The sequence below is a fragment of the Tachysurus fulvidraco genome, chromosome 2 (genome assembly GCF_022655615.1).
Source record: "Tachysurus fulvidraco isolate hzauxx_2018 chromosome 2, HZAU_PFXX_2.0, whole genome shotgun sequence".
Lineage (NCBI taxonomy): Eukaryota > Metazoa > Chordata > Actinopteri > Siluriformes > Bagridae > Tachysurus > Tachysurus fulvidraco.
Genome location: NC_062519.1, coordinates 38,230,680 through 38,247,544, shown reverse-complemented (window position 1 = coordinate 38,247,544; position 16,865 = coordinate 38,230,680). Strand labels below are relative to the sequence as shown.

Genomic DNA, 16,865 nt, shown 5'->3' with positions numbered 1-16,865 from the left:
ATGGCGCCTGCTCTGAGAGGTGTTAGTGCTATTCAGAATGTGAGAGACACACACGCACACACACACGCACACACACGCGCGCACACACACACACACACACACACACACACACACACACACACACATACACACACACACACACACACACACACTTGTTTTTTTTCTCTATCTTTGGGTGGGCATACAATACATCTCTCTCTCTCTCTCTCTCTCTCTCTCTCTCTCTCTCTATACATATATATATGTGTGTGTTTGTGTGTGTGTACAGGTATGTGTGTATATACAGTATATGTACGTATGTGTGTGCATGTGTGTGCGTGTGTGTGCGCGTGTGTGTGTGTCTCACATTCTGAATAGCACACACACACACACACACACACTCACACTTTCGTTAGCACAGGACATTCACAGGTCTTTAAGTAGTTTAAAAAAAAAAACAGATCAAAAAGAAATTTAAGCGGCATTTAAAAATATCAGAAATATGATCCACAGAATCCACAGAGGTATTAAATATTTTCAGTCTCCGTATAAAACGGTAGCAGAAATACGGGCATGCGTTTGCAGGTGACGTATCTGTGTAATAACAGCGTGCGTTATGGAAGCGTATAATTCTCAGCCATCGACAAACACTGCTTGATTTAAGTGGTATCACACAGGAGGGGTATCGTGTTGCATGTGATGGCAGTTCATTTCGGGTGACAAAAAAATAAGTACCTTTAGGATTCAAGCAGCAAGCGAAAGAGTGAGCAAGTGATATTATGGATAATGGATATTGGATCTCAGAGCTTTTTTTCCCACAACGTTTTTGCACAATTTCAACACTAAAAATTTTGGAAATTATCTTACAGAAATATTTTGTATAAACCCAAACGATATGTTATCATTAGCTGGCAAACAGAATAGTGCCATAATTACCTAAAGAAAATGTCGTAACTATGTAAACAAGAACATTACTTTATAAGAAGAATATTGTTAGAATATCCAGACTCCACTTGGAATATTCCTGTATTGTATCTTTATGATGAATCAAGTCTCGATGTATTTAAACAATGGCCGAAAGGTATAATGGATGTTGACATGTACCACCTACCTAAACGTTGCTGCAGACCAAGAACCTCTTCATGGTTACAGTATTATCTAAGGCCACGTTCACACTGCAGGTAAAAGTGGCCCATATCTGATTTTTTTGGGGTCAAGTGACCAGTTCAGATTTCTTCAGGAGTAGTGTGAACACTCAAATCTGGCCCAGATTCAGTCCACTTCCATATGTGGTCCTGAATCAGACCCAAATCTGATTTTTTTTTCCCAATGTGGCCGCAGTGTGAACAACCAAGGCGGATTTGATGCGACTTTTACGTCAATCTACATCGACATTCGTCACAATTATGCGCCGGCGAGTACGCACCCAAACGTGACTACGCCTACAAAATGGAGAACAGTGATGGAGCAAGTCAGTGGAGGGAGAGTGAGGTGTTAGACCTAATTAGTATATGGGGAGATACTTCGATTCAGGCAAAACTACTAATGTTACGGCTGCCATTACACAAACATTTTAAAAGAAAAGCGAAAACGCTTACTTCCTCCATAACCTCGCCAACTTTTTAGAGCAACGGCGTGCTGCATGTGACATCATTGTTATCGTTCGTTTGCACATGCGGGTCAGTTCGAAACGGCAAACAGTTCACACTGGTATCTGATATAGGCCACATTTTAAAAGGTAATGTGAACAGCCAAACAAAAAAAATCAGATCTGAGCAAAATATTCGAATTGAGCATTAAGACTTGCAGTGTGAACGTGGCCTAAGAGCAGCGGTCCCTTTCTGCACGATAATGCGTCTTAGGATAATGCCACTTCAAAAATGGTTGAGAAATAGCGTTAAGAACATGAGAGAGGTGTTGATTTGCCTCCAAATTCTTCAGATCTCAATGAGATAAAACACCTGTGGGATGTACTGGGCAAACATATCCAATCCATAACTTAGAGTACTTAAAGGGTCTGCTGCTACCCTCTTATGCCCCTTTTCCACCAGAAAGAACCGGGTGTGTCATGATTCAGCTCGAACTCTGGCCACGTGCAGTTTTGTTTACGTTTCTCGTCACGTGTCTGCCCCGCCTTCGTCTGCTCCTTCCTGTCACCACACCTGCTCCTCATTGTGTCATGATTGTCTTGTATATTTAATTGTGCCGCGTTGCCTTGTGCAGCGCGGAATCTACTGTTGTCCTGTCTTGTCTTCAGTCTGTGTCATGTATTGTTTTGCTATCCTGCGTCTGGGTCCGCTTCCTGCCCCGCGTCATGACAGGGTGCTGGTTCAGAACTAGCGCTGGTGCTGGTTCAAAGTTGGTTCCACTGGCGATCCTTCTAAGAACCAGTTTGCCTTTCCATCGGTTAGAGAGCCATCACAGCGCCGAGTGTGATGTCACTGTATACGTGTCACATTACAAAGCAACTTTAGCGCTGCAGGGACAAACACAACAACAACAATGGCGGATGTTACTTTACTGTTAATGCTCATGGCTTTGTGAACCTACATTGGCATCCAAACACGGCTGGCACTTATTTCCAGGGATTTCAGAACAGCGTAACAGATATTGCGTCATCGGGTAGGTGTGGCCTATTTGACAATCTAACCCTATCCCTAACCCTAACCATAACCGTAGTTTTTGGTTGTTTATTTGTTTTCTAAAACAAATCTACCTGTATGACTGTTTTGTCCTTCGTAGTATGCTCTTTTTTTTTTTTTTTTGAAAGAGGGCGTTTTTCCAATACCTCCCGAAACACGCCCACTTTATGTCGTGGTAACGGAACCCCTGGAATTTAGTGAATGGGGTCCCAACACGGCGAATCCAACATGTACGTGCAGCGCCATGTAATTTGTACAGTATAAACGGAGGTTGCAATCGAGAAAGTACATAACATTTAACACAGAAAAGTTAGCCTTAGCATGTAGCTAACTACTATCATGTGTGCTGATAATGTATCATATTGCGGTAAAGTAAAAGTGTATTAAACATTAGTATACTTAAGGTACATTATCACAGGTGCTAACAGTAGCCCCACCCACAGCCCCTGGTGTAAGCGGTTCTTAAGTCTAGATCAGCAACATTTTGGTGCTACTTTAGAACCACTTTTCCTGGTTCAGAGCCGGTGCTTTGGCTGTCAAAAAAGAAAGAACTGGTTCTAAATTAGACTCTGGCTCCGAACCAGCACTCAAACTGCCTCGGTGGAAAATTGGCATTCGTGCCAGATACTACAGCTCACCGTCAGAGGTTCTATGGAGCTGTTTTGGCGGCACAACGGGGAACTCCACAATATTAGGCAGATGGTTTTAATGTTATGGCTGATCAGTGTGTGATCGGTTTGCGATGACCCATTAGTTCTTCTCGGTTGCACTATTATAAACTGTTGTAGAAACGACATTATTTACATTTACATCATTTCCTGTCCAGTGTCACGCAAATGAGGATGAGGTTCCCTTCTGAGTCTGGTTTCTCTCAAGGTTTCTTCCTCATATCTTCTCAGGGAGTTTCTCTTTGTCGCCGTCGCCTCCGGCTCGCAGATACACAGTATCATACATTTTAAAATAATATTTTTGAAATTAATTTTAATCTTTAATTATATGTATTCATATATATATATATATCCTTATTTTTCTTCTTCTTCTTATATATTTATTTCTTTTTTTCTCTCTCTCCTGTTTCCATACTTCTGTAAAGCTACTCTGAGACAATGGGAATTGTTAAAAGCGCTATACAAATAAACCGAATTGCATTAATCACCACTTTATCTACACAACCAAGATATCAGCATGACTCCATAAACAGAATTTTGTCATCACTCCTCGCACTGCACCTCGCTCACTACCCGCACTGCTCGACTGCTCCCACCATCTCTCAGGGTAAGAGGTAGGAATACATCAAGACTCTTTAATATTCTGGCACCGAATGAACTTCCCCTAGATGTCAGAACAGCTGAATCACCGGGTATCTTCAAACGACGGGTGAAGACCTATTTCCTCCTGAAAAATACCCTGAACAGAGTTTGAGGTTGATGTATCCTAAGTCTGTGGCCTAGTGAATCAGTGTTAATGTATTCACTGACAGCTGCATAAAGCACGTCGCTCTCGATAAGGGACGTCTGCCAAACGGCGTAAACGTAAATGTCACGACTACAAACGATATATCCTCATAAACTCCATAAACGGTATTTCACTGTGATACACAGTTCTAAACATAATCACCATCTAACTCTATGCACAAAATGTCCACTTTATGCAGATTTACAGATTGCCAGACAATATGCCATACTCAAAACATAAACCCTGCTCCTTCTGTCGAGATTTAAATCTACAGGCCGATTTATACAACTTCTAAAATGTGCGTTAATAAGATCTGATCCTCCTCCAACAGCAATTTAAAAAGCATTTGGCAGATATAATAAAGGGTCAGGTCTCTGCCACCGAAGAGCAGCGAGATGCAGCTGAAATAAATGTATGTGAAGACGAGCCAAGTATCGACAGGGACTATAATCACTCTCTCACTCTCTTCTTAATCCTGAGAAAGTTAACATCTTTATCTTTCTTTTGAAGAATTCATAAGCACGCCGGCCCAGTGCTATGAAAACTGCCCAGAGCACCAACATGTACCACGTATCAAAGCACAAATAATGTTTAAACTAAATGTAATTACAGTAGCAAACTGCTGGCTGAAGCTAGATGGCTGAAGACTGGGAAAACATCACCTGGATTATTTCTCTGCTCTTCCTGAGCTCAGTGGGAGACTGAGACACAAACATTTTTGCTGAACAAAGTGTAATACGAATGTAAAAGCCAGCTAATGAGCAAGCATTAAAGGTGGGGTATACGTTGTTTGAAAGCCAATGTTGACATTCAAAATCACCAAAACAAACACGGCCCTTACCCAAATGGGTGTCACCCCTCTTTTGATAGCTCCGCCCCACACATGCATACTGTACGTAACCCAGGCAACTATTATGGCGGAACCTGTTGGGGCAGCTGGCTGAGGGGATATTTTTATCAATAAATGAACTCAATGAGTAATACTATGGTAATACAAATGTGTTTTTTGTAGTACTGTGTGTTGTACCATGAAGGTTTTAACACCATTTCGTGCAGAAGTCGTTCAGTTCTCTCCATCGCTGGAAAGCTGATCCTATATTAACATGGGTCTTGCTTCCTGCCTTATCGTAAGCCTTTTTTCGCTTTTCGTTTTTATCCGCCAGGTCAATGTTTCAGTCGCTTCCGGCTAATGTCAGACATGCGCACTGGACACTCTCTCCACCGCATATTGATAAGACACGCCCCTTTCTTCTCATTGGCTACACGTTTGTTTTGTTTGTCGGTTCTGAAGCATTTCTCAAACAACGTACACCCCACCTTTAAGTTTAAAAATAAATAAATAAATAAATAAATAAATAAAAAAAGACCATGAACATTAGAGCTAGTAGTAAATAACAGGTATCTTTTTTTTTTTTTTTTTTGGATAAGCTTGTTTTTTTTTTCTCTCTTTTTCTCATAATACTAAAAATAAACCCATCATTTTATTCAGTTAGGTATTCTTTAGCTCCTCCATTCTATTCTGGTGAACCTTAGATACAAATTTGCATTAAAGTGTCCGAGTGTGGAATTCAAACGCGTCAAATGAAACTTGCCGATAGCTGCACGGATCCAGTCTCCACTCGGTTTTTTGAAACTTCGTGACGAATAAAGTCTCCGTGTTATTAAACGATACGGCAACGTCTCCGTTTCCGAGGTTTGACTGACAGTTTGAGGGATAAATAATAACCTGCTATTAAGTGTGTTGTGTATAATGCTGTTACATATAATTATAGTTGCCGGGATTCTCACTATCCCCAGGGTGTACGCATCTACCAGCTTATTCATTAATTACCAAAAGTTCTTGCAGAACAGGAGACACTGGAGTTAATGTCACTAGCAGACATGCCTGTGGCTTTACATTGTTGATTAAGGGAAAAAATCAACAGAAGACTCCCTCGTCTATGTGTTATGATTATATTATAGATACGTGGAGGTATGATTTGGAGTACATGCGAATGACTTGGGGTAATTGGTGAGGTTCAGGAAGATTGTGACCGGATGCACTCATCGGTTGTCTTTTGATTAATTCCACTTACACTCATGTTTATTTTTATATAACCATAACTACAGAACCAATTATCATCATGTTCAGTATTACTGTGTTTTATTTATTTTACAAAAATGTCCGAACAATCTGGACCAGAATTCCTGGCTACTACTTGGTTTTCCCCAACAAGATCAATATTTTACCCACTTGGACACATGCACCGATTCAGATTCGTCCATAATAAGAAGTCTCCCTATGCTGTCCAACAAGAAGGACAGACTTTGTTTCTTAAGAAATTCTGCTTTTTATTTATTATTTTATTTATTCAAAATGATTTTCACCACCTTCGTGGTGAAATCCAGCTTCTACTGTGTTCATTTTGTTTGTACCATTCTACAATAGTCTGCTTAACACTAATGTCAAGTATCTTCTTTTAGAATAATAAAAGATGAGTGGATTTCAATTTTCGGTAGTATAAGATCGATCGAAAAAAAATATATGGATGAATGAAAAGGGAAATTTAAAAAGGAAATATTTGTTTGTTTAATATCAATGATAATGTCACCTGCCCTATCACGGAGCTAGACATTTTTATGAACCCCTCGAGTTAGCCACAGTAATGTAGTTTGTATGACGTGGTCACCTCAGGTCAGGATTTTGTCATTTCTGTCTAAATAGGGTAAGGCATATTAAAGCAAGAAAATGTGGCCATGTTGTCTGATGTCCCCTGAAATCGCAGCTAAATTATCTGCACAATATATCCATGTAGTTTTTGTTGCGTTGCATTTAGCATGCTCAATCTTGTAATAATACTATTATACGTATTCAAATATTTTGTTTTACAGCTCAAATCCTAACGACATGGTTGCCAATCGTTGCCATGATTTTAAGAAGCCCCCTTAATCACATCAATGCTAACCGATGGCAGGCACTTACAAGTTCATGTATGTGGAAGAGGGCAGATAGCGACATCCTCCAAATGTTATATGTACATTTATGGAATTTGACAGACGCCCTTATTTTATCTATTTTTTATACAACTGAGCAATTAGGGGTTAAGGGATTTGCTCAAGGGTCCAGCTTGGTGGATCTGGGAAACGAACTCGCGCCCTTCCGATCAGTGGTCCAACGCCTCAATCAATACGTTACAACATTCACCACCATGTTACTCTGCACATTCAATTCAATTCAAGTTTATTTGTATAGCGCTTTTTACAATGGGCTTTGTCTTTAAGCAGCTTTACAGAACATAAACATAGAACAGAAGGTAAACATAAAGAGAAATATAGAGAATTAATATAGTAAAAATTCAAGATATACAGTATATAGTTCAGTGTGTATGTATGTATGTATGTATGTATGTATGTATGTATGTATATGTATTTATCCCCAGTGATCAAGTCTGAGGTGACTCAGGCAGCAGTGGCAAGGAAAAACTCATTAAATTGGAAGGAAGAAACCTTGAGAGGAACCAGACTCAAAGGGGAACCCATCCTCATATGGGTGACACTGGAGGGTGTGATTACAAATATACAGTCAAACAAGTGTTGAATTGGTGTCAATGTCACATGGAGTTCAGATCTCCTCTTGGTATCATAGAGTCCAACTGGAGCTGGTAGATCTGTAGATGTCTCAGGATTCTCAGAGTCAGCCTCATCTCATGAGCAGAAGTTCTGAGAGGAAACTCGTGTTGACCTCCAGCCTTCTGGTTAACAGCCGTCCTATGATAAGCTAAATCTAGCTAGGTGGTGGGAATTGGCAAATGGCCAAATTGGGGAGAACAGAATCGGGGGAACGGAACGTTTTTGAGAGTTAGCCAAAAGATTTGTCAACTCTGTGTACAACAAATTAGGATATCTGCATACTTAGAATGAAAAATAAATCTCCGTTAGCCTCATCTGCATTCGTATTCTGTACACTCCTACAAAACGTTGGACAAAATGTATGCTGCATGGGACTTTCTTATACGAATGTAAATGTGGATCTCACCATCTCCATCATTCACAATGCACTGGCAGAGATAAAAGGGTTGTATGCCGTATTTTAATAAACAGCATACTGATTTTGAAGATTTCTGTTGACATTCTGTTTCTGCTTTACACTGATGACAGCGAGTGATTGTTACAGCTCGCGCTGACGTCCGCCTCCGCATCTTTGGAAACGAAAGTGTGATCGAATGTGTTACGGGTATTAGATGTGCTAAACGGGGGAGGCGGATTCAGAGAGACTGGAGAGGCAGATGAAAGTATAGGGGAGAAGGATGAAAGTGTATGCCTCCACGTCGGCTCCAAGGTGAGCGAGCGGATCTGAAAATTACCTTCCGTCTAAAGTGTGACTCTGCCACTTCAGACAGACTGTTAAGGGATCAGGAAATCGTGTCGTCAAGTGCTTATCCTTTCTACCGAGACAGAACGGAGGCATATTTGAGTAGCATTCAGTCTTCGATTGCCGTCCTTATTTTTTTTACCTGCAACTTGTCACTCACGTGTGCTAAGTCTGAACATTTGGGTACTATGCACTTCAATTGAATTTAGTTTTATTTATCTAGTGATTTTAACAATACAGTTATTCAAATATTTAGATTTAAACGAGAAGGACGAAAGTGACGTCGGCAAGGAAAAACTCCCTGAGATGTCAAGAGGAAGAAATCTCAAGAGAAACCTGACAAGAGTTCGCATCCCGTTCCGGGTGACACCAGAATACGAGTCATTACTCGTAATCCACAGCTGTATACTATAGTCATGCGACGCTATATGTGTTGAAAGGATCTTACGTATGTGCACAATACTGTAGTCTATCAACAATCCGGAGTAACGAATGCGAGTGTGAGGGCGACATCAAGTTTACCAAAACTCTCTATGCCCATAAACCTCCTTAGACCTTGTGCTGTTACCTAAGTAAAAAAAAAAAACGATTAATACATTGCTACACTAAACATATAGGTTAAGTTATAAGTTAAACTTCTGAAGATTAAAGATTCTGTCTGAATCCCAATCACTAAAATGAGCAGCAATCAAATAAATAAGTAAGTAAGTAAGTAAGTAAGTAAGTAAGTAAATAAATAAATAATGTTGTACTGTTATTGTACTAAATCCCCTGTAAATGGATTCAAGCTTAAAAGCATAATTAGATCCTGCTTGTAAACATTCCATGGTTTTTATTATATGGTGAATTTTAGTAAGAATACCAAACACAGCATCTGGAAAATAAAAACTTTAAAATGTTGGGCCACAATGAAAGGGCAAGAACCTTGAATGTTTTTCTGGATTTATTTATTTATTTATTTATTTATTTATCTATCTATCTATCTATCTATCTATCTATCTATCTATCTATCTATCTATCTATCTATCTATCTATCTATCTATCTATCTATTTCATTTTATTTATTTATTTATTTATTTATTTATTTATTTATTTTTGAATGGCCATTTCCCAAAGTTATTGTACTCAAAGCCTCGCACGAAAGGGATTCCTTTTGTTCATGAGAAGAAGAAAAAAAATTGCTGAAGAACCATTTTGAAGTGCTAGATTTAATGACCCCAGATGCCGTGGGTAAGTAGGAGCACACGTTGTCTTCCTTGCATCTTCCTGTCGGTTTGAATGTGAACGTGGCCTCCATTAGCAGTTTATTTAAGCGCTGTAAAAGAATAAAGAGATTTGATTATGAAGTATTGCATTTCACAGACCCTGCCTGCTAAAAGTCTGAGTCACTGATTCAGCCACAAGGTAGAATAGCATTTGATTGGACCTGAATAGAATCATCTGCCTTCAATAAAACAGATGAATAATGTATGGGTTACAGGGCTGACACTGCATGTAAATCATCCCTCGTGCCTCGGATCGTCTTCCCTATTTCTAGCCTGTGTCCCACGTTTAAATGTCATGGTGTTTATTGTATTGACCCAGCTCAGCAAGGATGCTCAGAAGCAAGGTAGTGTTTGTAGATGATGAAGCATAGCCGTACCCCTATAGCAGTAAGATCTAAAAGACCTGGCGATAGTTTGACTTCAGCCGTCTGTCTGAACCACATGCACGTGCACGACACCAGAATACTGATGGCTACAATCCCTGTCTTTCACTCCATCTTTTTTTGTAGCTGCCACTCTTCTCTGCTCGTTCTCTGGAACACCATTTAAAATCCAATTTGGGGTCAATCACCATACACTCGCCGCTGTCCTGCACGAAGGAGGGGCTAAGTGACTGTGAGAGTGGCGTTGGGAGAACCGCTCATCAATGTTAATGGGCTATAATTTCTGCTGCTTTTTTGTTCAGTGTCGGTATCATTACAAGATTAACAGCGAGCGTCTGCTGTTCCCGGTTCATTCCATTTGCGTGGGTAATTTACGGCTTCTGTGTTACAGCAGTGCCTTAAAGTGGAGCCAGCATACCCCGGTCTTCTGCAATGTATGCTGGAAACATTTTTGTTTTCCAACCCAAACATGTTTTTATTATGACCATGGAATCACACCAAACGTCCTGAATCCTTTGCCATCAGCCTAGCCAAGCTAAAATGAGGTTCGGTGTGACTCACTGGCTGACGCACGGCGGAAGATAATGGTAGGCTTGGAATAAATATAGACAAGGATAACTTGTGAGGGATAAACAGTGACGGTTGGCTTAGAACACTGGACAAGTCTACGCTTATAAACGTGCAGCTGCTTTCTGTTCATGGAAAATTCAGTAAATGTTAGTCCATTGCTAAACTTCAACAAAAGAAAACAACAACTTTTTGGCCATTATCTGGAGACCATGACTAAGCAAGTAGAAGTTTAAGATGTGTATGGACCACCATCTTTTTCTGTATCTACCCCTTTCATTCTTCTTATCTTCCGGATGTTCACTGGCCTCTCTCCGGGTGCTTAGCAGCTGGTCTACCTCCATCTTTTGTCTGCCTCGTAGATCTCTAATGTCTGTATATTACACAGGTTGTGGCTTTGGGCTGTATCGTAATGATCTAATCAAAATATCGGTTTGCAAGCAGAATTTTTGACAAAACAAATAGAGGGTGGTGCACAAATCTACCCCGTGCCTTCCGGGGGTCCTTCGGCCAGCGATGCAATAACAAATATTCTCATTCTTAGCATTGGACTTCCCTCCATATTGATTTTTCTACACCTCTCCAATTTCTTCCTAAGAAGAATCATCTAAAGCACTATTTTGTGTGTCCTGCAAGATAAAACATTGAACTGGACACCCAGAGATTATGGTTTATAGCTAACTGGCTGAAAATTACCAGCCATTACTTGATAGTGGCTTTTGACTTTTCAGCATTCTAAGGCTGCAATCACAGCTGGTCTCCACTAGGGCCAGTTGGATCAATCCCAGTGGATGTAAGGGCCTTTTTCACGTGTTATCTCTGATCTGATAGCTATCTGATTTGTTAAAACCGTTCCATTTACATTAGGCCACATAAATGCGTCTCGGCGAATCGGATATCGATCCGATCTTTCTACTCCCGCCCAAAATGCAAATATATTTTACCTCATTTCCGGGGTAAATGAAATGGAACACACTTTGGTGTGTGCGGTTTTCAGAACGCAGTCAAAAAGAAGACGAATAAACTTGTTAGGATGTTTATGATACAAAAACAGCATTTACTGTTTGCTGCATTTTCGCTGGCCGCAGCAGAGCATTTTAAGCCCCAACGAGACACCTGGGTGAAAGATCACCTGCAAGTGACGTACTTCCGTTTGGAAGGAGTATAGCGCTGATGTATGTGGCTTGAACAACCACATTCATTTACACCTGTCCAGTTTCATCTGAAATGCGTCCCAGACCTCCTCCTGAAGTGGTTTGAGCGATCGGATTTATATCCGTCTCGAAAACGTTTCGGAGGGCATATAGACCTTGTCTAAGAATAATACATTTAGGAGTCCTCGTTGTCTATAGAAGAATTTTATTTATCAGTGTTATCTTATTGCAAGAGCTCTCCAGTCCCTTGGTTATCTTTAAGCCTGTTACTGTGGCTGATTGGAAGATAAGGGACACTGAATATATGCGACTTATTAAAAGGTCTTTGTCAGGGGACAAGCTTTGTGTATTGCATTTTTAATTGATTCACGTTCCTTCTTTTCAAATGCCAACACTAAGTCTGTTAAACGTGCAGGTAGAGGAACATTACCCTGACTTCTAATTTGAATTTCAATTCTATTTTGCATTAACCAGACAAAATATGTCGTAATCGCGGGGCCGGTGTAGTCGATCATTTTCACGAGCATCGTGCTGGATCTTGTGACTACAGACTGCAAGAAACGTCATGCTTGGAGACTCTGAGGCTGTTGCTTCTTTCCGTAAATAATTACATCATTGCCTAAAAAAGTATGACCAAAGGATACAAAGGAATGTTCTGTGGTCTTGTGCTTGGCAGTATGGCTTGTGTGTTTGGTTTGGCCTAAACCAGAAGGACAAAGACGTCTTTTATGAGTGGCACTGAACTCTCTCCAGTTGGTTTGAGGGAGAGTGCCAGAGGTGCCCAATGACTCTCTTGGGGATGTAGTGTTTGAGTTGCTCACTTCCTAAAGAACATAGTGCAGCGCTAGCTATGTCAGAGCCAAGCTTTACTATGCTTCGGGGCAGAATTTCAGAGTACGCTTCACAGTCATTATTCTAGACATTTTACCTCATGGTACCATGAGGTGCTGTTTGGGCAGTCTAAGCGTGATGACTGTTGTTTGAGGTTGGGGCTGTTGGGTGGCCCACTGGGCAGTGAGACTGTCTTTGATGCTCCTTAGAAGCATGCACAGGTCCCATTGGGACCTAAAAGGGGCATTGATTATATTTTGAATATTTTTGGCACAGACTGTCCTGGGTGGCCCTTGGCTGACTTTGTGATACCACAAAATTTGTTTATGACCTCATCCGTGATATTCATTTCGTAATAAACTCACCAAACCACCAGTAAACACGTCAAACACCACGTTTGTTCCTGCTAAGGTCTTTTGTTTAACAGTACATAACACTGACTCTTTCCTTCTGTATAAATACTCCTTTAATCTTAGTAAAAAAGAGTTTTGCTATTCAATCACTTTGTCTGAGTTGTTCTTCGGCCAATATCCTCCCAGACATGTAACGGCAGCAGTACAGCTCCAGGCTTCTGCTCCAATTTTGATGTTCTTTAGTGACCGGTTTCTTATCCTGCCCTGTGAAGGAACTATAAGTTGTTACCTCAGAGTATGTTGATAATCTTTAGTGGTAGTCGATCGAAGATGAGTACCTGGTACTCTGGGGTACGTTCCTGTCTGTTTAATCGGCACCCTGATGTGTGCGTTGGATTCACATGTCCTGCACAGAGCAGATGGTCCTGGTTTAAGAGCTCTGCACATACTAGAATAGTGCTATTAGTGGCCTTAGACGGTGAGTCAATCAATAGCTGGTAGATCAGGTTAAGGAAAGGAACTGCTGTCTCTGCATTCGCATGTTAACAGGGTAAGAATCCAGCCTCTCTCTCTCTCTCTCTCTCTCTCTTTTTTCTATTTATGTCGCTCTGTCTATTTTTGTCTATCTCTTCCTGGCTCTCCCCTCCAGACTGTCTCTCGCTGCCACTCTTTCTCGCTCATCCTGTCTCTCATATTGGCTGTCTCGTCAGCTGTTCTCCTTCGGCCTATCGATTACTTTCCCATCCCAGCATGCTCTTCAGTCACTTGAGTCAAACCCCACCCCCATTTCACATATGCACACGTGGTTAATAGACAAGGCAAAAAAAAATCTATCACTTGTGTTCCAAAGCCTTAGCAGTGTTTCTAACTAACTGATGGTTTTCTGCAGGGCGAGAGATTTAGTTCTTTTCCCGATCATAATGCGTATCTATTTTTAGCCTCCAGTTTGATAAAGCTTTTTTGTTAAAGATTGTGGTATTGTTCAATTCAACACCATGCTCTGGACAAACAGTTCCAAGGTGGAGTGAGTTTTGTCTTGTCTTCTCACAGACACATTTGACTGCACCCACCGGTTTCCCCTTTTACAGACGTGTTGACCACACCCACTCACCATCACACCCACAGACGTGTTGACCACACCCACTCACCATCACACCCACAGACGTGTTGACCACACCCACTCACCATCACACCCACAGACGTGTTGACCACACCCACTCACCATCACACCCACAGACGTGTTGACCACACCCACTCACCATCACACCCACAGACGTGTTGATCACACCCACAGACGTGTTGACCACACCCACTCACCATCACACCCACAGACGTGTTGACCACACCCACTCACCATCACACCCACAGACGTGTTGACCACACCCACTCACCATCACACCCACAGACGTGTTGACCACACCCACTCACCATCACACCCACAGACGTGTTGACCACACCCACTCACCATCACACCCACAGACGTGTTGACCACACCCACTCACCATCACACCCACAGACGTGTTAACCACACCCACTCACCATCACACCCACAGACGTGTTGACCACACCCACTCACCATCACACCCACAGACGTGTTGATCACACCCACTCACCATCACACCCACAGACGTGTTGACCACACCCACTCACCATCACACCCACAGACGTGTTGACCACACCCACTCACCATCACACCCACAGACGTGTTGACCACACCCACTCACCATCACACCCACAGACGTGTTGACCACACCCACTCACCATCACACCCACAGACGTGTTGACCACACCCACTCACCATCACACCCACAGACGTGTTGACCACACCCACTCACCATCACACCCACAGACGTGTTGACCACACCCACTCACCATCACACCCACAGACGTGTTGACCACACCCACTCACCATCACACCCACAGACGTGTTGACCACACCCACTCACCATCACACCCACAGACGTGTTGACCACACCCACTCACCATCACTCCCACAGACGTGTTGACCACACCCACTCACCATCACACCCACAGACGTGTTGACCACACCCACTCACCATCACACCCACAGATGTGTTGACCACACCCACTCACCATCACACCCACAGACGTGTTGACCACACCCACTCACCATCACACCCACAGACGTGTTGACCACACCCACTCACCATCACACCCACAGACGTGTTGACCACACCCACACCTACTCACTCTCACACCCACAGACGTGTTGACCACACCCACTCTCTCTCACTCCCACAGACGTGTTCACCACACCCACTCACTCTCACTCCCACAGACGTGTTGACCACACCCACTCACTCTCACTCCCACAGACGTGTTCACCACACCCACTCACTCTCACTCCCACAGACGTGTTGACCACACCCACTCACTCTCACTTCCACAGACGTGTTGACCACACCCACTCTCTCTCACTCCCACAGACGTGTTGACCACACCCACTCTCTCTCACTCCCACATACGTATTGACCACACCCACTCACTCTCACTCCCACAGACGTGTTGACCACACCCACTCACTCTCACTCCCACAGACGTGTTGACCACACCCACTCACTCTCACTCCCACAGACGTGTTGACCACACCCACTCACTCTCACTCCCACAGACGTGTTGACCACACCCACTCTCTCTCACTCCCACAGACGTGTTCACCACACCCACTCACTCCCACATATGTGTTGACCACACCCACTCACTCTCACTCCCACAGACGTGTTGACCACACCCACTCTCTCTCACTCCCACATACGTGTTGACCACACCCACACACTCTCACTCCCACAGACGTGTTGACCACACCCACTCACTCTCACTCCCACAGATGTGTTGACCACACCCACTCACCATCACACCCACAGACGTGTTGACCACACCTACTCACTCTCACTCCCACAGACGTGTTGACCACACCCACTCACCATCACACCCACAGACGTGTTGACCACACCTACTCACTCTCACTCCCACAGACGTGTTGACCACACCCACTCACCATCACACCCACAGACGTGTTGACCACACCCACTCACCCTCACTCCCAAAGACGTGTTCACCACACCCACTCACTCTCACTCCCACAGACGTGTTGACCACACCCACTCACTCTCACTCCCACAGACGTGTTGACCACACCCACTCACTCTCACTCCTACAAACGTGTTGACCACACCCACTCACCATCACACCCACAGACGTGTTCACCACACCCACTCACCCTCAGTCCCATAGACGTCTTGACCACACCCACTCCCCCTTACTCCCAGAGGCGTGTTGACCACACCCACTTACACTCACTCCCATAGATACTCAGACCCCACTCACTTCTTCCCTTCCCTGCCCACTTCCGCCCACCCTCACCCTCTCTTTAAGGAGATACTAGGATTGCCCCTCCCCCCAACCGATACTCTGACCACACCCACTTACACTCACTCCCACACATACTCTGACCCCACCCACTTCTTCTTACTCCCACGTATACCCTGACGGTGCCCAGCTGCACCCTCTCTCTGAGGAGATACTCATTTAAATAAGGGTTTTCTTTTTAATAAATCAACTCCATTGATTTGCATTGTGATGTTTCAGCTACTCAGCCTGACTAGCCAGTGAACTAAGAGATGGGGAGGAAGAACTGCAAAGAAAGGAGATTCAGTTCAGTATCATGCCAGGTTCCTCTGTATTCATCCTCTGTGGCTGGATTTAATGGAATTGATTAGCATTAGCCTGATACTTTTAACCTGATACGATAACTGAAGTGATACTCCAGTTATTGTACCCAGGAAGCTCCTGCTGCTGCTGTTTTGTTGAATGGAAGAGCTTCAGTAGGAGTATTGACCAGCTTCTTTCCTCTTTGCAGTGACA

At 43.0% G+C, this 16,865-nt stretch overlaps 1 protein-coding gene across 10 annotated transcripts in view; it reads left to right on the top strand.

Annotated features, from left to right (window-relative positions):
* The window catches only part of neo1a (neogenin 1a), a 149,921-nt gene that overhangs the window by 85,365 nt on the left and 47,691 nt on the right, over window positions 1–16,865 (top strand). For all 10 annotated transcript variants that reach the window (XM_027153099.2, XM_027153090.2, XM_027153093.2 and 7 more), the window contains exon 5: window positions 16,861–16,865. This exon is cut by the window's right edge and continues 132 nt beyond it. In XM_027153099.2, the coding sequence (XP_027008900.2) occupies window positions 16,861–16,865 (5 nt within the window). The remainder of the gene's footprint in view (window positions 1–16,860) is intronic.